This window comes from Octodon degus, unplaced genomic scaffold (assembly GCF_000260255.1).
Source record: "Octodon degus isolate 3935 unplaced genomic scaffold, OctDeg1.0 scaffold00013, whole genome shotgun sequence".
Lineage (NCBI taxonomy): Eukaryota > Metazoa > Chordata > Mammalia > Rodentia > Octodontidae > Octodon > Octodon degus.
Genome location: NW_004524589.1, coordinates 576,906 through 599,048, shown reverse-complemented (window position 1 = coordinate 599,048; position 22,143 = coordinate 576,906). Strand labels below are relative to the sequence as shown.

Sequence of the window (22,143 nt, the reverse complement as noted above, 5' to 3'; positions counted from 1 at the left end):
CCTTGGGGGCCAGGGAGACTGCTTGGCAGTCTAAGTGCCTGCCTGGAAAGCGCAAGGAGCGGGATTCAATCCCCAATATCATATGCTATGCCAGCCCTGTGCTGAACCGGCCACCAAAACTGGGTGTGGTGGTGCACTCCTGTAATCCCAGAGCTGGGGAGGCTGAGACAGGAGGATAACTATGAGTCTGAGCTGCATAGTGAGACCCTGTAACAAATACATAAATAAGAGATTTTTTTAAAAAAAAAAAGAACACTGTCCTCAGACTCCAGCTGCCACAGCAACTCCCAGAGCCTCTACCCTGACAGTGTATATGCCCAAGCCAGACAAACTGCTCAGTCTTTACTACTGTGAAACACTGCAAGTATCATTTAACCACTCCTTGCCTCAGTTTCTTCATCTGTAAAACTGGGACTTACAAGACCATTGTAAGACTTAAGGGAGTATCCATAAAGCGCTTGTTCCACAGCATGGCTCTCCAATGAGCACCCATTTGCAGAAAGCCCCACACTTTGAATCTTCTCTCATCTCCTGAAGGCCAGCACACAGTCAGGCTAAATTTATTAACCAACCATGAATGCATTTATCCACACAGCCCAAGGAAAACCCAGCTGTCCACACAGCCTGACCCAGGCTGGCAGAACCCACAGGAATGCCAGGCTGCACCAGGCTCAGCCCCTCTCTGCAGGACAAGCCCCCAAGGCCTGGAGGTCTAAGGCTCATACCGATACAAAGAGCAAGGGAAAGACTGAACATGGCCGCACTCTGGATAGGATGCAGGCCTCTGGTTAAGACTCCATCCCTACAGGGATGGATGTTTCCAGAACGTCCAACCTCAATCTGCTTGCTCATGAGGTATTTCTCTGGCTTCTTGTAGCACCTGGACAACTGAGGGATCTCTGCTCAGTCTCAGTCTTTTCTTATGCTATGGTTTAGATGAGTGTTCCCCAAAATCCCATGTTCCTTACATGGGAGGAAGTGATGTCACTGGGGGTGTGGTCTGGAAGGTGATGTTGGAATAGGGTCTCTTCTTCTCTTTTTTTGCTTCCGGGCTATAGCATGACCAGGCCTCTTCCACCACACATTGCCACCATGATGTACCATACTGCCACAGGCCCAAAGCAAAAGAGCCAAGCAAGCACAGACTGAACCTCTGAAACCATGAGCCAACATAAATCTTTCCTCCTTTTATACCAGTTCTCTCAGATATTTTGTCACAGTGCTAGAAAGATAGCTAGCGTATCCCTTCATGCTGGGCACGCTGACATTTTTCTGTTGCCTGTAAAGGGTCCAGTGATGCTCACCTGCATGGTGCTGGCCTCACAAAGTAGAAACGGAAGTACTAGGAGGACTCAGCAGCATCTGCTGAAATCAAGGACAGAAAGGACAGCGCCTCTATCCTTTCTGGGGTGAAAGACCTAAAAATGGGGTTGTCACAGAAGGAATGATGGTGTTTTGGGAAACACAACTGTGGACATCTAAGCCTTAAATTTCAAGGTCAGAAATCTGAGTCTATAATAAACAGGGAACTTTTGAGTATTTTTGAATAAGACTAGATGATTAACACTACACTCTAGGAAATATTCTGCACCTCAGAAGGACTAAGCCAACAGTACAGGCAACACAGCAACAAGCAAGAAATGAGGGCTCTGGTAGAATCCTTGCTTTGCCAAGTACAATGTAGGTGAGCACAGAGCATGCCTTGCACTATTAAAGGAAGCTGTTTCCTTCTCTGGACAGCAGGGACACTAAATGTTTATCTCCTGTCACTCTTGTCAGGATAAGATAAAATGCAAGGCTTGCAAAAGCACCCAGTTTACGGTGCCCACACATCACAGGCACCTGAAGCCACTTCCTGAGCACATCACAGTGCACACACACAACAGCGCAATGGTGCGCATAACATTTTGCTTACGGATGCAAAAGATACCTGAGAGAAATGTTACTGAACTGAAATGGCACCTCCTGTCAGAAAGAATGACAAACTCAAGGAACCTCAACTGACTTTGAATCACCAATCTATCTTTGAGTGATTTTTCTTATAAAATAAAAACTTCATCATAAAAAGCAAACTCAAGCCTCCTTTCCATGACAAAAAGAAGTCATACCCAGGGTCATCTAATTTAAGTAAGTGTCCAACACTACTGAGAACCAAGAATAAAACAAAAAGTATTTTTAAAGCATAGGCAAGTTCATGTCAAGCCCTCCTAAAGCAAATTAATGTTCATTTTAAACAAATTCACTTAGACACAAGTACTTGAGCACCTAGCAGGAGTCATCCCTTATCTTGGTTAGGTGAATTAGTGGCCTCTAACAATTCAAAAGCAGCTACTTAGGAAAAGCCACAGCAGGAACAGTGAGAATGAACAAAGACAGGGAACAAGCCTGCTACAGAAATGCCCTTCATGAGTAAGAAAAACAAAAAGGAAGGGAAGACAAGACAGGGATCCAAAAGACAGTCTCAGTTAGGTGTAATGGCACACGACTGCAATCAAAGCACTTGGGAGGCTGAGGCAGGAACACCACCAAGAGTCTGAGACCAACCTGAGCTACACAGTGAGAAGCTGACTCAAAAAAAGGCAGACTCAGAAAGCAATCAGTAAAACACCCAGGGAGAAAAGAACACACTGTTAAACAAGGAGAATGGAAGGAGACTCAGATCATTCTTCCTGCCCAAAGACCAGGGACCTTCCAATGAGTTTCTTCCTTCTAGCGCACAGAGGAAGCCCTCTCCATCCACCCAGGGCTGGACACAGCTGCTGCCTCCTGGTTGCAGTTAGCCTAGGAGAGGAGATCTGTTTGTCCTTCCCACTTTTAGGCATTTTCCTCACTCTTAACATGACATATCAAGAGCCCTGTGTTGCCACTTTTTATACTGTGCCATGCTATAGCTTGTATCTAGATGTCCCCTAAAGTCTCATGCACTCATAGCTGGGGCTTTTCAGATCTGGTTGGACCTAGCGCACGTGATGCTGGGATCCAGGGTGTGTGGTAAGAAGCCCACTGATTGGAATTAGCATAGTTCTGGGTGTGGCTGAAGACAGAAGCCCCACACCAGATGTATGTGGCGCCACCCAAAAGGCTTATACCCTGTATGGGACAAAAGAGAAATGCAAGCTTGCTTCTGCTGCTGCTTGAGGCTTGCTGCCTGCTTTCCCATGAACCATTTCTCATCTGTGAAGTCCTCCTGCCACACTGCCCCGCTTTGAAGCCAGGTGACTACAGACTAAAAGCTCTGTAAATCTGAGCTTAAATAAATCTTTCTTCCTCTAATTGTGGCTGTCACATATTTTGTTTCAGCAATGAGAAAAGTTACTAAACCCATAAATGATGAACAATGCTTGTGCTATTTTTGGTACAGTTACCTGAAATTCGGACATTTGTAATAATTTGGACTACCTGTTTTGGAGTGAGAAGAATTAACCTTCATCTAACTGGGTGACACAGTGCTAACAGATAAAAGAGAAAGAGACATTTTACTTAAAACCACAACTTTAAACATTATTTGCCACCAAACCTTGATTCTTCGAATGCTGACAATTGCCTCTGACATTTTCTCGATGGCTGCCGGGAAGAAGAGGGTGACAGTCAATCTCACAGCCCCATACAGGGTCATTGCCACAAACACATGGCTGGCTGTGATCACGTGGCCAAGAAGCACATAGCTGGTGAAGGTCACAAACAGGATGATTTTGTTGGCCACAAAAAACGAAGCCAAATTCATCCCTCTGAGGTAGGAACTTCTCAGAACCTTGGAAATTTCCTTCCTGGAAAAGGGAGCAGGACATGGGTTTTCATGGAGCATCAACATCAAAGTCAGAAAGCCATGTCCTGGGCATGGCGCCTGTGCAAGGCAGGAGACTGCCCCTAGGATCAACTGCCTGTGACGCCAGGAAAATACTGTTAGCACGAGCCCCATGGCAGCCTCCATGAAAAGACCACACAGAATGCAGAATAGTGCATCATTCAACCACCCGCAGTGAACGGGGGGCACAGTGCAGCATGGGGGCACTTTGAGCAAGCAATCAAATTCACTCAGCAGACATCTGTAAGCCCGAGTCCTGACATGCTACCTCCTTGATGACAGAGAAGTGAGTTAAACACAGCCTGACCCCACCAGGACCTCAGTGACTCATAGGAGAAGAGAATCAGCAACCCCAGGCCCATAGGACTCCAAGACCATAGACAGCAGAAGTAACTCGTGGTGGCACAGAGACAGGGCGGGTGGCTGGGAAAGCCCTGCACGGGTTGCACACCTGCTGGGAGCCAGAGGACTGAAGGGACGAGGGTGTGGGGACCCAAAGAGACACACCTATAACGGGGCACAGGTGACAGTTGGCCAGGGCCGCCAGAGAATTACAAGGCTCATCTGCTGGAGGGTGGAAAAACCTCATTAACTATTTAAGTCGAAACCCACAATGAAAGTTTAACAATAAAAAGTGAAACAAAAGAAATGGTTTTCCACAGCAGCTTGGAGAGAATAGTACTCGTTCATATCACCTGACTCACTCTGATGGAGCCCATCTCCAGAGTCCACCCATTTGGCTGCATTGATATAAGGTAGTGTTATTTTAAATGCAATAGTCTCACATATTTACATCTTAGAATCACTGCCTGGGGATGGGGAGGACACCTGGAATGTCCACACTGAACTTCCCCCCAATGCTCCCACTAAGGAGCGCTTATCTTTCTTGCTTTAAGAAAATAGCAAATGTAGTGCAGGTTAAAGTGCTGCCCTGCGCCCTCCACTTAATGCAACAGCACAGGCAGTGGTGGTGTAGATCATAATAAAGTTCATCTAAGACTTCTAAACTCCTTCCGTAAACACAAAAGAACACAGAGCAGTATGACGTACGCAACAGCTCACCTTCTCAGGCTGGTGATAAGGTCCGCGAAGGATTTCTCCCAGGCATACATCTTGATGATCCTTATTCCAGTTATGACTTCATTCATGGTCCTGATCCTGGCGTCCGTGAACGCTGCAGTTTTACTCCTAAGGGCAGAGTTGGGAAAGGTGGGCCACGGCAACCACAGCCCACCCCTCCTTAGTAGCAGTAGGCCAGGCAAAGTCTGAAGGTCAGACAATTCCCTGTAGCTCCGTGCAGCGCTTTGCTGTGATGGCACTGGCAGGATCCACTCATAATACCAGTAGGAAAAGACAGCAATACGAAATCAACAGCTCATTCAGCTCTGTAAGTACTTTGGAGTGTGTGCAGTGTCTGCTGAGGAACACCCAAAAATGAGTAGAGGGCAAGCAACCCATCCCCGAGGTGCACTCAGGTAGGAGCGAGGGCAGCAAGGCTCTCAAAGCTACAGGGATGCACTGGCAGATTCAGGGTGACAGAATGAAGCTCTGAGGAACAGCAAGGAAAAAGTCACTCATTCTGTGAAGAAAGCAGGGAGCGAAAGAGCATCATAGGACCAGACACCTCTAAGGATAAGCACTGGTTCTCCTCAGCAAAGAGAACACAGGAAACTCAGAGCAGAGGAAACAACAGGAGCAAAGACACAAAAGTAAGAGTTCAAACACCACAGCGTCTCTATCATGTACCCATTTTGAGGGGGGGGGGGGTAGTACCAGAGACTGAACTCAGGGGCTTTACACTGAGCTACATCCCAACCCCTTATTTATCTTGAGGTATTCTCCTTATGTTGCCCAGGCTAGGCTAGAACCCATGATTCTTCTCTTTCAGCCTCCAGAGTGGTAGGATGATAGGCGTTGCCACCGCACCCCGCTTCTCATCTGCCCATTTGACAGCAGCTTCACTTCCAATCCTTAATATAACAGTAAGTTCCTCATTTACAAACTCTGGAGTTGTGGGCTTTCACACATACAAATGGACCTCATGTTATGGCCATTTGCAGATGGGAGCAAAGCACAGAAGTGGCTGACACATCTCCCTCACCATTTTAAAGTAGCTATAAAAATGAAAATAGTTTATTTACAGTTGTACTGTACTATACCATCATTTTAAGGTAACTGTAAAAGTAAAAAATAGTTTATTGAAAGCATTTTAGTGTGGGTTTGGTGTTTTTAACTTTTACATTCTATGTCACAGGTGTATAAAGCTCCCTTTGTTGGCCCTACAAATAAATCTGACTTACAGAAGCTCTCCCACAACAGAACTCATCTCTAAGTCAGAAACTTACTGTACCTGTTTCAGGTCTGTCATGGCTTGTGTCTCTGTGTCCCCCAAAGCCACATGATGCGGCCAGAGGGTAGATCTAGAGTGTGTGACACTGAGGTTGATTTATGGTGCCATGCTAGGCTCAAGGGCCCTAGGATTAAGGGTTTGAGTGCCACCACTCCAAGTATCTGGGTAAGACAGAAGGGACAGAGAGGGCCATCTTTCCTCCTTTAACTTTAGGTGTCAGGCATTTAATCTTCGTAAGGAGAAAAGTAATTAAGATAAGGTCTGAGTCACTTTGTGCTTAAGCCCAGTTCCCCAAGATGGATGTAATTATCATGTACTGCAAACACATATTAATAAAAAAATTAAATGTATCCAGTTAGAACCAGGCCTAGAAAATGCTGGAGTTTATTACTACTTACTATACGCTTAAATGCCTTCTACGTAACTTCTGCTTAGGAATACGGTACACAATGAGCCCATGGTGCCTGGAAAGCTATCCCAGAAAACCTTTAGTTTTTATTGTAAAACCACCCTTCAGCTCACAGCAGGGCCAGCCACTGGCTGAGCCTCAAGAGCCTTTATCATGTGCAAAGACCAAGGTATCATTTTGTTTCTAAACAAAAGCCCTGGGCAGAAGAATGGTGGATGCCACCAAATACCTATGACACTGTTTTCAGGCTAGTACTTCTTACCGCAGTGATGAAAACAACTTCCCAATGCAGCTTTGCAAAGGCAGGAGGATGATCAGAACCGCCATCCCAGCAAGACACGACACTCCGATCTCCATCCAGAGAAGGGCTGTCACTGCAATGGCCTGCAGCGGCCCCGCCCAGAGAAAGTGCAAAAAGATCGTCACCTTTGGAGAAAAAGACAAGTCCTTAGGACTGCATTAGGATGAAGCTCGTGGGAACGTGGCACTGAAGCGTTCTGCTTGTTCCAAAACAGCAGATGAGAACCCAAACAGGAGCGACCACAGCGGGTTTCAAACCCAGGAAAGCAGAACCTGACTGTCCACCAGGGAGTCTGCCCAGGAGCTGATCAGAGAGACCAAGTTGGCGACAATTGAGCCAGCGATGTCCTCACCTCGTGCTGAACACTAGGAAGGACGAGTCCATGGGAGACAGACAGGTGGCGAGCTGAGGAGAAAGGAACACCATCCTCTGCCGGCTTAGTATGGAAGTGTGGAGCAGGCAACATCAGAAAGAAAGCAAAACTCCACTGTACAGGATAAACACATGGCACTCCGTCTAAACTGCGCACGGAGGAGAGATGAAGATAGAAGTATCCAGATCCCACCTCCTCAGAAGAATCCTGCTCCACATCCAAAACTCAACGTTCCAGCAAGTTAAGCTAGAGAAAACGGGCAAGGGTTGAAAATGAACCCTCACGTGCGGCTCACCTGATCAAACTTGTTCACGTCGTTGGACAGCAGGTTGACGATCTGGCCTGTGGTGGTCTTCCCCATGGCCAGGTTGCTAAGACGAAGTGCCTGAAGTGGGAGAGAGAGAAGGGCACTCCTATGGTGACACTACCTCATGCACAGAACAACAAAATACCTTTCTTCCATGGGCGGCTCACATGACATAAAGGTCGAGGTGACTCAAAACAGTGGCTCTAAAGACAGGCAGGGGCAGCTGTGCCCACCAAGGACAGCTTGACTGAGAAAGAAAAGAGCAGGAACCTAACCCTAAGATAAAGGCACAGGCTGAGACAATCTAAAGAACATTTCAGTTAGCTGTTTTCCAAGAAAAGCAGGGATGTAGCTCAGTGGTGGAGCACTTTCTCATCGTATGCAAGGCTCTGGGTTCAATCTCCAGAACTGCAGAACAGAGGAAAAAAAAAAACACTTCTGCCAGGTGTGACAGTGTAAGCCCGCAATCCCAGCACTTGGGAGACTGAGGCAGAAGGTCACCCCAAGTCTGAAGCCAGTCTGGGCTACACAGTGAACTCAAGGCCAGGGAAATCCTTTCTAAAAAAACGAAAGAAAGAGAAACCCAGCAGCACAACTGGATGCAACCTAAAAGCCCCATGGAAAAGTCACAGCCCCACCACAGGGCTGGGCCCAAATTGGAAGCAGTTGGCCTATGACTGAGGTGCCCTGAAGAGGCGGCAGATCCAGCTCCAACCCGACGGTCAGCCGCAACAGCTCACTGCCTTTATCCCACTCTACCACGACAGTCGTGACCCCAACACTGCAGAGCAGGTACTGCACGCGCAAAGACCCATTAGAAATGTGACCCATACCCAACAGAAACTCAGGAACAGATGACTCGGGAGTTAGTAGGAAGGCAACAGAACAACAGGAAGCTTCCGGCCTTAAGTATTTTGCATTAAAAGGAAAACAGGCATAAAATCAATCATCTAGAATTCTACCTAAAACCAGAGAAATAAAAACAACGCCACTCTGTCCACACCTCCGAAGGAAGCTAACATCTGTGGGACGTTAATGCAGCTCCCATTTAATGAGCATCTACTATAGGCCGGATGACAGAACAGGAAAACAACCTTGCAGGGTGAGAATACCCTCATTCGGTAGATGAGAAAATGCATTCAACATTTTTTTTTTTTTTTGAATGAAGCAACTATTCTTTTTTAATGTAGAAAATTAACATTGATATATATGATACAGTTTAAAACAGTTCATGTTCAATGTGGACAAACGCAATCTGCAAATTCAGAAAGGTGTCTTTAAAAGGATACAATTTGACTTTTCTTATGCAACCAAAATAGTTCTGTCGTGAAAACAATAAAAGGCAAACAAAAAACAAATTCGACTGGATATTTGCACTGCATGTGCCAGATCTAGGGCTAATTTCTTTCAAAAGTCGAGACTACCTAAGTAGCAGTAAGAAAGTATACATATCTACCAAACCAAAACAGAAGAAAGAAGGAAAAGAAAGGTCAAGGGTGGTGGTGCACACCTCCAATCCCTGCTGCTTGGAGGCAAAGGCAGGAGGAGCGCAAATTCAAGGCAGCCTGAGGACTCAAGTCAGCTGAGTCCCTGGTTCAATGTTCAGCACCATGGAGGGTGGGAGTGGAGGGTGCTGGAAATCCACAAACAAAAGCACAAACAGCTAAGGAACATATGCAGTGCTCAGAGTCACTATTACTCACTACATATGAGTCGGAATAACTAAGCGGTACTCCTTTTACCAGTACAATCCGCAAAGGTTTAAAAAATACAGCTCGCAGTCTGGGAAGGAGATCACACGTCATATTATTGCAGGGGAGACAGAAACAGTGACCAACCCTTTGGGAGGGGAACTGGCCTATCAGAAGCCTTCCCATTGTGCACACCCTGACAAATTAGGGATGTGTGCAAAGGTTTCAGCTTTCATCGTACCCTCTGCAGTACTGTTCGCAATACCTAAAAACTGGAAGGCAAACTAAACGTCTCTTTACTGGTCATGTCAGGACCTTGCGGCCGTGAGGAACAATGCCATGAACCAAGGGGTACAAGCTTCATTTTAAGGCTAGTTACTACTTGGGGCCAGCAAGGAATTATACCTGAGACATGAGATCTTAGCAGTGTGGACCAAAGCACTCACTATTCCATTTATTTTTAAAAGGATTTTTATTTATTTATTTATTTATTTATTTTAGGGAAGGGTCTCCAGGGTGTTCAGGGTCTCACTACTAGATCGGACTCATAGTGATTCTCTTGTTTACAGCTTCCCAAGTGCTGGGATGACAGGCCTACACCACCACGCCCAGTCTCAATCGCTGTCTAAGAGTGCCCCAGGGGTGGGGCTGGCACGGCAGGCCCGGGGATGGAACCCCCGGCCCCTCTGCTTGCTTGCAGGCACTTTAATCCACTGAGCTATTTAGCTAGCCCTCAATTCTATTTTTTTCATTGTGGTCGCTTTTGAGAAAAGGTGTCGCTATGTAGTCCAAGCTGGTCTTAGACTCATTACGTAACTCAGGATGGCCTTATGCTGGTGGCAATCCTCCTGCCTCAGCCTGCCAGAAACCAAGATTACAGGTGTGAGCCACTGAGTCTGTCATAATTTTATTCAATTTCTTAAAAATAAATCAAGCAGCCCTGGGCCACCTGGTAGAGGAGAGCGCTTGCCTTGCACAGAACAGTCCTAGGTTCGGTCCTCAAGATCATGAAAAGTAAGCTTTTTAAAAAAAATAGCATCTTTCATGTACTTGAAAACTAAACAGTTTCTTCTTTCTACGTATTTTTATCAATGAATGGGAAACATATAACCCAGCTGTGTCCACACAAATATAACCAGCAAAGGAATGGGGTGCCCACTGGGGGCAGGTGGCCTCGCTGGGCAAGGCAGTTGTCCCAGCTGGTGAAGTGCAGCCTCCCTCGCAGAAGCCCACCTATACTTCCAGGACGTCCTCTGAAATCACTGCCAACTGTGGTTCTTCCACACGCAGGCTCCTCGGCAGCAGCACGCTCTCATCCTGCGGCAGTGACCCTCGGCCTGAGTGCTTCTCCCAAGGGGCTCCGAGGGCTTGGTGGCTTCCGCACACTTTGCCACTCCATTTTGTCCCTGTTATCGGGCTACCCGGAGTCTCCTGAAATTCTCAGATTGTTTCTCTATTTCCTATGACTACACTTAGACCAGGAGATGACCTGGTATTATTTTAAATCAAGTCAGAGCCAACAGCCTCAGAGTCTGCCACCTACAGGCCTCGGAGCATTTGGAACCTGCTTCCTGGTTCATGGCCCTACTAGGGGACAACTGTGCCAGCCCATGGACCTTCCAGGTAAGCCAGGCATTGCTGCAACAGGAAACTACGAGCATGTTTGCCCACTGAAGCAAAAAACTGTCGGTATTTTTCCAATATTGTTGGCCCGAACTGCTTAGTAATGCAGACACCTGCTCTCACAATTGCGTAATCTAAAGAAATCCACGCTGTTCTGGTCGGGAGGACCTGGACACTCCTCAGTATCCTCCTTTCCCGGGAACACCACGGGTGACTGCTCTGCACATTCAGCCGTGTTCCCTCTACAGCTCTGCAGCAGACAAAAAACTCAAGGAAAGGGAAACCAAAGCCCACACAAAACAACCACCTGCCGTGTGCCACAGTCTGCAGTTCTGCCGCCTTCTGGGATTTGTTTTGCCTTGCTGTGCTTTGTTTCTGCCTGGTTTTCCATGAGGGGTGCACAAGCTGGCAGATGTGCTCAGAAGGTCCCTGGGGAGCTCTGCGGGACGTGGCTGGCTTCATCCGCAGGTGCCCACAGCTCTGTCTTCACTCTGCCGCTTCCCCCGATTTCCCATCACTGCGGCTGGAGTTGGGCGGCTAGAAAACAGGCCAGGTGTGGTGTGGGGTCCTCGACCGGTTCACAGGGGGCCCTGTGACACCTCCCTGTGACAAGAGGGACAACAGAGAACTGGCCACTTCTAGAAACGCAGCAGAACTGAATCCAACAGGAACAGTTCTTTCACAGACCTTCACCTCGCCCCTTTAAAGGGCCAGAAAAAGAACATGCTCACAGCCACCAAGAGTCCCTGAAGCTGCCCTCTTGGATGCCCTGGACGTCCCAAGCACTGCACAGCCCCCGCACAATGAAGCCAGAGCAGTGCACAACCAGGCCCCAGCAAGCACATGCTGGTGCATGCCATGCAGGGTGGCCCACGGTTTTCCAGAGATGGAGCCTGAAAGTCTCTGACCCCCAGGAACAACCTGGTCATAGAACCAAAACTCAGTACGCTGAGGATGGTTAACATATGGGGTTACAGGAAAAGTACAGCTAAGAAGCTCTAAGAACACCCCTGGCAAGACCAGGTGGCACACTTGAAGGGCAGTCTGCTCAGGGTGGGGTCGCATCCTCACACAGGGTTAGCCAGACCCTGGACCCCCAGCCCCTCCACCACTAGTGTCACTGCCTGAAAGAGAAGCCCCATCTGACCTGTTTACCAACTCAGAGAGGGGACATGGACAGGAGCAAGATGTGACAGCTGTCGTAAAGCCGAACTGAGGGAAACCAGCGGGAAAACATGAAGGCAGGGACAGCCCTCGAGTGAGGAAAGAGAGCTTCAATGAGAGCCGAGGCCAAGCCCTGCCCCGCTGTGGGGAAGAGGGGAACACCAAGCTTCTGTCAGACATTTACACTTTTTTTCTTATTTTCTCCCTTCTGTTTCTAAAGGAAAAGCATAAAAATACACATAAAAATGTGTTTGTAATCCACCTTCTCAAAAATGGCATGTTCGATTATACAAATTTACACATGAAGCCACTGCCCACACTTGTACGGCAAGCATATTGCCTGTAAAAGTTCTTTGATAATACTTCCATCATGCGCGCGCTTTCAGGTCAAGCACGTAACTGGGGAAAGCAGTCTGCCCTCTAGAGACTCCCCACTGTGTAAAACTGCGCTAAGAAAGCATCCGAAGGAAGATACTTTACAGATGTGATTTTCCTTTTCTCCTAGCGCTATGTATTCATCAACTGAACTTTGAGACAATTGCTACCCAGTAGTCTGAACACAACAGGGCCTATCTTCTAACACCGCAAAATGTAGTTCCATCACTCATACCCTTTTCCCATTATCATCCTTGAAGCTTAAAGAAAATGAAGAGCTTCATGCATCAAACAAAGAACAGAAACAGTGGTAAAGATAGGCTACCTAAAGGAAGGCTCATACCACATGTTTATAAAGAAGCAAATTTATCAAAAGCAGCAATAACACCTTAGCTTCTTTCAACAATAAACACAGAGAAACCAGGAACAAGGTGCAGGGCCTACAGTACTTACCACCCTGTCACTCTGCTGTGTCCCTCTCTCTAACTCCAATTGGGTCTGCTCATTTGGGTGGAAAGATAAACATTCTAAGGAGCAGTGGTGGGCCAACACCTGCTACTGCAGGAAATCGGAACAAAGAAAACCACCCTGCTGATTCAGCTCACGGGTCCCCAAGCCAGTGGAAAGGAGGTGACAAGAACTTCAGACAGGGCTGCTGTGCTCAGAGCAAGGTGCAGACAGAAAAGTAAAATATGAAGTATAAGAAGTAAAGCCATGCTGTTATACTGAGCTGTAGGGGACTCAGGTCAACAATTTCTGACATTGCCAGTCAAGAGGAAGATCCAATACTATTATGGGCTACTGGACTCTTTTAGAATATTTTGCTGAGTTAACACACTTATAATATTCAGATAAAGGAACTTAACAAAAAAAAGGGGGGGATACAGATGAATAGTCATTTTGCATCTGTGTATTCAAAATGTTTAGGATAGATATATAGTTGCATTCTCTTTATGAATAGAGGTATTTGTTCTAATCATGTTTGTAGATAGGCTATCATGTCCACATCTTGTACAACAATTAACCACTAGGAAGAATGTATGCAATGTTTCAATTATTGCAACTGTCCTACCAATTTGGTTTGAAAAAAATAAAATAAAATAAAATTACAAGCAATCAAAAAAAAAAAAATGTGCAGACAGAGATAGGATCTCGGACATTCCTTCCTCTGGCCATTCACGGGCTCGGCTGAGTACAGGGTGAAGTGGGATGTTTTCACTGGATACTAAGTAAACACAGTGTCACCCAGCCCCATTCAAAGCTGAACTCAACCTTGAGGACATTATGGGAAGTGAAACAGGCCAGTTACAGAAAGGCGAACACTGGAAGATTCCACTTCAAGGAGAGGTGGCCAAAACACTCAAGTTCATCGTGGGACAGAGATGGGGCCCCGAGGCCGGCTGGGGGCTGAGGCCAAGCTGAGGGCCGCAGGGAGGTGAACGCTAAATGGGCACAGAGGTTCAGCCTTCTGGGCATGGCAGTGAAGGCTCCGCAAAAAAGAAAAACGGTCAATTGGATGCTGTATGTCTGTTACCACAATCAAATTCTTAATTTTAAAAAGTTTTACATGACCTTTAAAGACTTAAAAGGAAATAGCCACCAAGCACAAATTCTAAACCTAGAGTAAGCAGTATCCTTTAAAGAGTGTGGGTAGAGGAAGAGATTTCTGAGATCTAAATAAGTTTTTGAAAATATATTTGTATTGATGCCAAATAATTTTACAAATCATTGGGTTTCAGGGTGCTATTTTCATACATACACATAACATATTTCAATTGTACACCTCCCCAGCTCTCCCTAACACTTCCTCCATTCCCTCTCCCGTCTACATCTTCTTTCTACTTTCATGTCCTCTTTTTCAAAAACAAGAACTTTTAAAATTAATTAAAATTTTAAAAAATAAATCCTAAGCCTGATTCACCCAGACTGCAAGGAAAGCTGTGCAGAAACCATGGCGCCATTTCTTTATTCACCCTCTGGGGGGCCCCATCCACGCCAGCCCTCCCCCAGCCTTTGGGCCCCTCTGTGGCCTGTCCTCCTACACCCCAAGTGCAACAGGCAGCCTGCCGGGGCCTCTCCTTGGACCCTGTGCTGCAGGTAGCCTGGAGTGGCCACCAGGTTTCTCCTAAGCTCACAGGTGACTCAAGACAGAATCCAGGGACCTTCTCCTGGCAAGTACCCTTGGCCTTGATCAGCTCAACAAGGAAGCAAAAGGGCAGGTGCACAGGCTCCATGGCTCATAATCACTCAGGTTGAGACAGCTACCCAGACCAGCACCTGAGCGACAGATACCGGCCCCACCAGATCCTTCACTCTGCCGAACGTCAGGGCAACACTGCAAGGCACATGTTCTCAGATAACAGATAACAGACAGTGTACACAACTGAGCCCTGAGACAAGGGACACTGGCGAGCTGAACCCACCACAGCCCTGCCCCAGCCCTCAGGGGGAGGCCGCCTCCCACAGCAGCAGTGAGCTCAAGTCCAAGCACAGGGCAGAAGCTCTGCTGCGGCAGGTAAGAGGTCAGAGCAAGCGAATCTAAGGCAGCTCCACCAGGTGAGGACCTGCCAGCAGGGAGCTGTCGGAGAAAGGTCCCAGACGTTGAGGAACAAGGGGGATTACAGAAAGTCTTGCAGTGCTGCTCAAAGCCACTCAGACCTTCACAGAGCAGGGGCTACACACAGAGATGCTGAAGGTCTGGCAGAACAGAACCGAGGGATGCGAATTCACACTCCACCAGCAAGTGCAGAAACCTCACGTAGGGCTAACAGGCCTGGGGAACAGCTGCAAGCCAAGAAGACCATGCCTTGCAATCAAAGACCACGCCCCAGAACAATAATCCTGAGTAGGGGCATTCTGCCACCCAGAAGGCATGTGTCAGTTTCTGCAGCCATGCTGACTATTAGGACAGGAGGAGCTGCTGACACCCAGGAGAAAAACACCAGACACCCTCTAAAATCCCCCTATGTGAACCGGATGTGGTGGTGCACACCTGAATTACCAGCACTCAGGAGACTGAGGCAGGAGGACTGTTGTGAATTTGAGACCAGCCTGGGCTACAAAGTGAGCTCAAGGCCAGCCTTGAACTGCATAGCCAGACCTTGTCTCAAAAAAAAATCTCGAATGCAGAGCACCTTTCCCATAGGAAAGAATTAACCAGAGAAACTTGCCTAAAACAAACTCATTCTAAAATTGTTTCAGAAAAATTAAAGCCAAGTGCTACAAGGATCCAGAAAAGACTTCAGGTTTAAGAACTGAGTCCCACCACACTAGAGGGGCTCAGGAAACACTGGCTTTCCAATTTCTGCCCTACCAACATCTACCTGAGATCAAAGCTACCAGCCAGTAAAGATGTCTATTCCTACAAAACTCGCCCCTCTTCAGAAAACCAGAATGCACACCTGTGATGTATGGAGTTCTTATAAAATCTAGTTTACAATTTCAAAATGTTAAACACACAAGAAACAGGGAAAGCAAATATGAAAGCAGTCTTCATAATAAAAGGCCACTCCCACCCCGAAAACCAATAATAATAAAAGCAAACATAAGTTGGGACAGACAATGGGTTCTAAAAATACTTAAAGAGATTCTTAGAAATCTAATCTAAGGGTTGAAGGAAAACATGTTCAAAGAATTAAGGCAAACATGAGTAAAGGCAGAGATTCTCTACATGAAAGAGCAAAGTATTTTTTAAAAGGAGCCCACTACTGAATTGAAAACAACACTGCAATGGGACATACAATCACTGCTGATCTTAGTCGCAATTTAAAGATAACAATATGAGCGAACATAAGTGAAAATAAGGAAAACTTAGGAGCCTGCTATGGCTTGGATCTAGACGTCCCCACAAAGCCTCAGGCACACCTGGGGCTCACCCCCGGCTTTTCTTTACCACAGGAAATGCAGAAGGATCTTCTGGGCTGGGAAGAAACCTGGAGCTACAGAAATGCAGAGCACTAAAAACAGCAAGGAGGTGGGTAAATAAACAATGCTTGCTGGGTGTAGAGGTGCACACCTGCATCCCCAGCACTCCAGAGGCTGAGGCAGGAGGATCCTTGCGAGTTCAAGACCAGCCTGGGCTACAAAGTGAGCTCAAGGCCAGCCTGAGCTGCAGAGCGAGACCCTGTCTCACATGACAAAAAAAAAGTTTTCCTTTGTGAAAAAGATAGATGAACAGCAAAAAAGCACAGCGACACTGCATCGTCAGCAGAGAAGCAATGACAAAGAACATCAAAATGACGCCACGCTACTTCAACCATGTCATGTACTATAAACACTTAAAGAAGCCACATAGCCTTTTCTTCTCAAGTGGAACACTCGTGAATGCCCCAGAGGTTGTTTTTCCTAGCTTTCCACTTAAAATAAAACCTGTGTTCCCACAAAAGATGGGCCCGACTGTTCCTAGAAGTCTTGCATCTCAGACTCGGAAATGAGCCAGAACTCCAGCACTGACTAAACAAACTGTGCTGTTGTCATATGGAGAAGTTCTACAGTCAGCAACTAAAATGTAACTGCTGACACATGTGACAGTGTGGCACGCTCAAAAATATGGCATGAGGAGAACAAGCCAGTGCAAAGCTACATACTGCACGATTTGTTTATGAGATTTTAGAAATGGCAAAATTAATCGGGGCTGATGGAAATCGTGTTTGTTGTGGTCTGCAGTGAGAGTGGGGAGTAAGGCTGGGAGTAAGAAGAGGAACACCCTGAGCAGCAGAGGTGATCGCCGTCTCCACGGCAGAGCGGAGCCCACGAGCTGCACCTGCACAGGGGACGTAGCTCAGAGAACATAGCTCAGTGGCAGTAAGTGCTTTCCTGGCAAGCTCAAGGTCCTGAGTTCGATCCCCTGGTACCAGAAAAAAAAAAAAAAAAAAAAAAAGAGCTGCACCTGCATGTGTCAAAACTCAAACACACACGCCAGCCCCTCCCCCAGGAGCACCAAGCTGGCCAAGACCAGGCATGGTGGTACACCCCTGTAATCTCAACAGAGGGGAGGCTGAGACAGGAGGATCACTATGATTCTGAGCTGTGTAGTGAGACCCTGTACGAAACACATATTTAAGAAAACCTCAAACACATGAGTACGTGTGTTTTATGTACATAAGCTACACTGACTACAAAGTAATCAAAAGAAACAGAATCTTAGTTACATGAAAACAGAAAATTCTATTAAATGGCATTTCACATGTTGAAAACTTACCAATGCTTTATTAGGTATATTAACTTTTGGTACATTCAAGAATTCCCCCTGCCCTGATTGCTTCGTTTGCAGTAAAAAAAAACCACCATCCAGGTGGTATAGTCTGCCGCCAAGGGTACCACTCCTACTGTCATTGTCCGTGGAGTGACAATGCGTGCCATCCTAGACGACTCAAGTAAAGAACTGCAACAACAACAAAAACTCATCTGACAATAAGCAGTTCAAGACCATGGCCAGGGACTGGTGAGATGGCTCAGTGGTCTAAAGCACCTACTTAGAACAAGCTTAGCAAAGCACAGGGACTGCGGTTCAATCCCCCAGCACCACATGTCAGCCAGCCTCGCCCCCTGGTGGGCTGAGCTGGCCACACACACACACAAATAAAAATTTAAAAAATAAAAAAAAAAAAAAAAAAGACCATGGCCAAAGGTGCATACCATGTAAACGAACGGCCAGACCAGGCCAACAGACACCTTTCACCCTAGGAGCACCCAACACAGCCAACACACAGGCCATCTCAAGGGCCAGCAAGGTGCTGAGAGCAAAACCTGTAACATAACAAAAGTGCCTATAAACGCTATGCATAAAAAGATCGTAACTGCATAAAATGTATGTGGGTAGACAAAGACTGGAAGAGAATCTGTAAATACAGTAGTTGTCATTTTAGGATGATGGGATCTGGGGTATTTCCTTCCAAATCTCTAGAAGAATAATACTAAGAAGCAAAAAGTAATGCTTAAGGAACCACCCAAGTTCCAGCACTAACTGGCTTCGTGGTCCCTCCTCTCAGAACCACAGCCACCTAACTGCATTGTTTACCCCTTCGAAGACCTCATGAATAGACTCCCTCTACTCTTCTTTCTCCCTGCACCATGATTATCAGCATATATTATTAAGTGGTTTTCCTGCTGATCCATTTGGTTGACTTATTAAATGTTTATTTTGACATGTTGTCAGGTCATCACCTGTATTAAATGAAATAAAACAATGTTTGCTTGAGGGCTTATTTGGAGGTCCTGCAGGGAATGCAGCCAGTCAGGTATCATTGCCCAAGGAAACGGCCTTCCTTTATCGGGGTGGTTATCCTCTGATTGCACATGGGGCAGTAGGGGAGGAAGGGGACACCTGCCTTCCAAATCAACCCTGGAAATCAACAGGGTGACAGATGTCACATCCAGATTGCCCTCACATCCAAAACAATGCTTTATTTTAGCAATAACTCACAATTCTCATTTCCTATATGTCAAGAGCCATTCATGAGAACTAAACACTTCACTAAATGGGCAAAATGGTACACACAACGAAATGACTGGCCCACAAGAGACTCACATTCCAACTCCCAGATCTGAGCTCTCCTTTTTGGTCCCAAGGTCCCTGTTGCCATGAATGACCCTTAGCCCTCATGGGTGACCACAGGCAAGAAGTCACTAGCAGATGCGCTGCCCTACTCACAAACTTCCGGTGGCTGCTCTTCACCAATTAAAGATTCAAATGCTATTTTAGTTATTTTTTGTTGTGTGGACAAAGTATCCAACACCTACAAGTTAAAGGAGAAAAGATAATCATGATAAAGGGAGAAAGACTAGTAGGGAGCTCATTTCTGAGGTCTTTGAAGAGGTAAACAATGCAGTTAGATAGCCATAGTTCTGGGAGTGACTATGAAGCCAGTTAGTGCAGGAAATTGGACGTGCTTTATCTCAATTCATGGTCTGCAGAGGTTTCAGTCCATAGCTGGCTGATTCCAAGGCAGGGCAGCATGGCAGAGGGACATAGCAAAGGAAAAATGGTCAATGGAAGAGCAAGAAGAAGGCTGCAGCAGCAAGCCACAACAGCCGCAAGCCCTCCTTTCCCTTTTCTCCCATCCAGGCTATAACCCTTTTGGGTGATCACCTGGCCCCAGCTGCCTTTCTAGAGGACCTTCCCATGCTCTCCTGAAGTCTTGAACTATACCATGCTGCAGGCTTCCCCAACACTTCTCCACGTTCCATCTCAATATTTTGCTCCAGGAACATGCTGGCTGGCATACCCCCCCCCACCCTACACCTTTCCACCCTCCCAGGGGTCCTTCTCTAAACCATCACATCTACACCTTGGGCACCACTTAGCACCCCTGCAGCCATTCTTCACAACTGTGTGTACTCAATCCTTCTGTTACCTCAGTAACACAGATAACAGGTGCTAGGATACCCATTAGCTGGCAGGTGCTATGCTAAGTGTTTTCCACAGCCTAACTCACTCAGTCTTTGCCACAAATCTGTCAACTGGGTATTATTATCATCTTCATTTTACTAAGGACCATGAAGCAAAAGCAGCCTGCCTGGGGCAAAGAGCTAGGAAGAGGAAAAATGGGCTTCATACAGAAGCGTCCCAACTGCAGAGCAGCAGATCTGGCCTCACGACAGCCCTCACCTGCCTGGTGCTTCATCCGTACCAAGTGCTTCACAGAGGACATTTTACCCAGAATCCACTGCAACCATATGAAGCATGAACTTCTTTATTTCCATTGGAAAGATCAGAAAACTGAGACTGAGAGACGAATGTACTTCTCTAAGATTTCACAGTTTAGTAAATGGCAAAATCACAGTTAAAACTTGAGTCTGAGTGCTCCCAGAGTCCACCCACCCCGCCACAGTGTCTTTCGCAAAGTACCCCAGGCCTTCTCTATAAGAGATTCAGCCTAGACCCTTAGACACCTGAGGCTGAAGAGTAGCTGCCCTGCTGATGTCTACGCCTGAGATTTCCCTGCTAAGGATTAACCATAAGCTGAGTTGTAGGTATGACCTGTTAATATCACTGGGAACTTCTGACCCTCCCCCACTAGCAATTAAACTGGAGTATCTAGATACAGAAATGACACTTAAGTGTGGTTTGAAAGACTCCCCACATGCTGAGCATGAGGCACATGCTGGAAATCCAGGATTCGGTGAGGCTGAAGCAGGAGGATCACAAGTTCAAACCCAGTCCGAGTAACTCAATCCAATCTTAAAACAAAAAGTAAAAAACTGCTAGGAATGCAGCCAAGTGTGAAGGCCCTGGTACCATACATCCTCAACACCGCAAAAAAAGTAAAGATCCCCCACATGAACACAACACTCTGCACAGTCTGGGAGCCATTGGGCGAGAGCTTTTCCTCCAAGTGTCTGGCACCCTCACGGTGTAGATGATGCTATCAGACGGCGGGACGCAGCTGACACTCACCACTCAGCATCAGCACCCGCTTCCCTCTGAAATAGTTGAGCTACCAGCTACTGCCGCATTAGCTCAGAGTCCTGGCCACAGAAAATTCGAGAGCCCCTCTTTGCTCCTCCCTAGCAAAGTAAAAGGCCGACAAATGGCCCCTGGATGGGATTAACTTTTCACAAAACACCAGGTCTGATTCAGGGTTATTCAGATTTGAATAAATGATTCATGGAGAAATGAAAATGAAACATCTTAGAAGAAAAATATGTAAGTGTTATTAATGTGTAGCAAGTGCTACTAGTTCAGTATGACTTTGTCAACATGTTAAAAAACACCACTCATGACAAGAACGTCCACCAAGAGCATCGCATGCCTCTAAGAGAGATGCGCTCTTTCCATATATATAGCACAATTTCACCTTGACAACAATACTCTCAATATCCTTCCTAGGCATCTTCAGGAATAAAATCTACCCACAGACTAATAGATAAAATACTCGACTGAGCTACATGGACTTGAGGGTTTCAGAAACCCCACCTGAATATCTACAATTTCGTATTGCCTGTCCTAAATATAAAACTATATGGAGTCTACGCTGAACTAAAATAAGCTTTCCATAAAGACTAAAGTAAGTGCTGAAAACCACGAACAGGACATCAGACAGCTTGGAACACGCCAAGCTGCGTATCCATCGCCCTTCCACCACCAGAGCCAAATCGGTATTTATGCTCACAACCCATGGGGCATAAACACCGTTCCACACGTTCTCCGTTCCACACGTTCTCCTAGAACAAAGCTCTAATAAATGATGAAGCGAAGCAAGCAAAGGTGACACAGAGAACAAATACCTTCCCATAAACTTTCCTTTGGGGTAACTCTAGCAACAATGAAGATTGCAATTTTAACCAGAGGCAGTCTGGTCAAACTTACTTGATTCGGCAAGAAAAGCTGGAGACAAGCAACAGAGAGCAATGACAGCAAGCTCGGTGACAGACTGCTTCAGCCTTACCTGGCCTTCAGAACAAGCCAACCCACCATCTTCACTATAGTTCTATAACTAGACCCAAAATCAGTAAATGCGTACCTGAGGGGGACAGCAGACATTACAGGGCGCAATCTCTCTGCCTCACTTTTTACCATGCAAAGCAGCACGGGTAAGGCCATCCTGGCAGTTGAGCTGGCACCCTGCCTACCCCAGGAATGCAGGCCTTAGCATCCTGGCTCTGTTCTTTTTTTTTTTTTTTTTTTTTTTTCAGGTTACATTGCAAACTTTATTGATCATCCACATATCTGTGTTTCCGCAATATCACAATTCGTGCATTTATACATATTTTTTTTCAACAAATAATACACTGCATATATTCT

At 46.5% G+C, this 22,143-nt stretch overlaps 1 protein-coding gene across 2 annotated transcripts in view; it reads right to left on the bottom strand.

The window, feature by feature from the left end:
- Positions 1-22,143, bottom strand: part of Abcc4 (ATP binding cassette subfamily C member 4) — a 249,589-nt gene that overhangs the window by 159,382 nt on the left and 68,064 nt on the right. The window contains exons 1-5 of one of the 2 annotated variants that reach the window (XM_023709652.1): positions 21,627-21,631; positions 7,534-7,623; positions 6,827-6,990; positions 4,868-4,993; positions 3,518-3,767 (exon numbers count right to left, since the gene is read on the bottom strand). In XM_023709652.1, the coding sequence (XP_023565420.1) occupies positions 3,518-3,767; positions 4,868-4,993; positions 6,827-6,990; positions 7,534-7,599 (606 nt within the window). In that variant the 5' untranslated portion in view covers positions 7,600-7,623; positions 21,627-21,631. Of the gene's footprint in view, positions 1-3,517; positions 3,768-4,867; positions 4,994-6,826; positions 6,991-7,533; positions 7,624-21,626; positions 21,632-22,143 lie in introns of those variants that run through there. The other variant, XM_004626249.2, reaches the window with a different exon arrangement.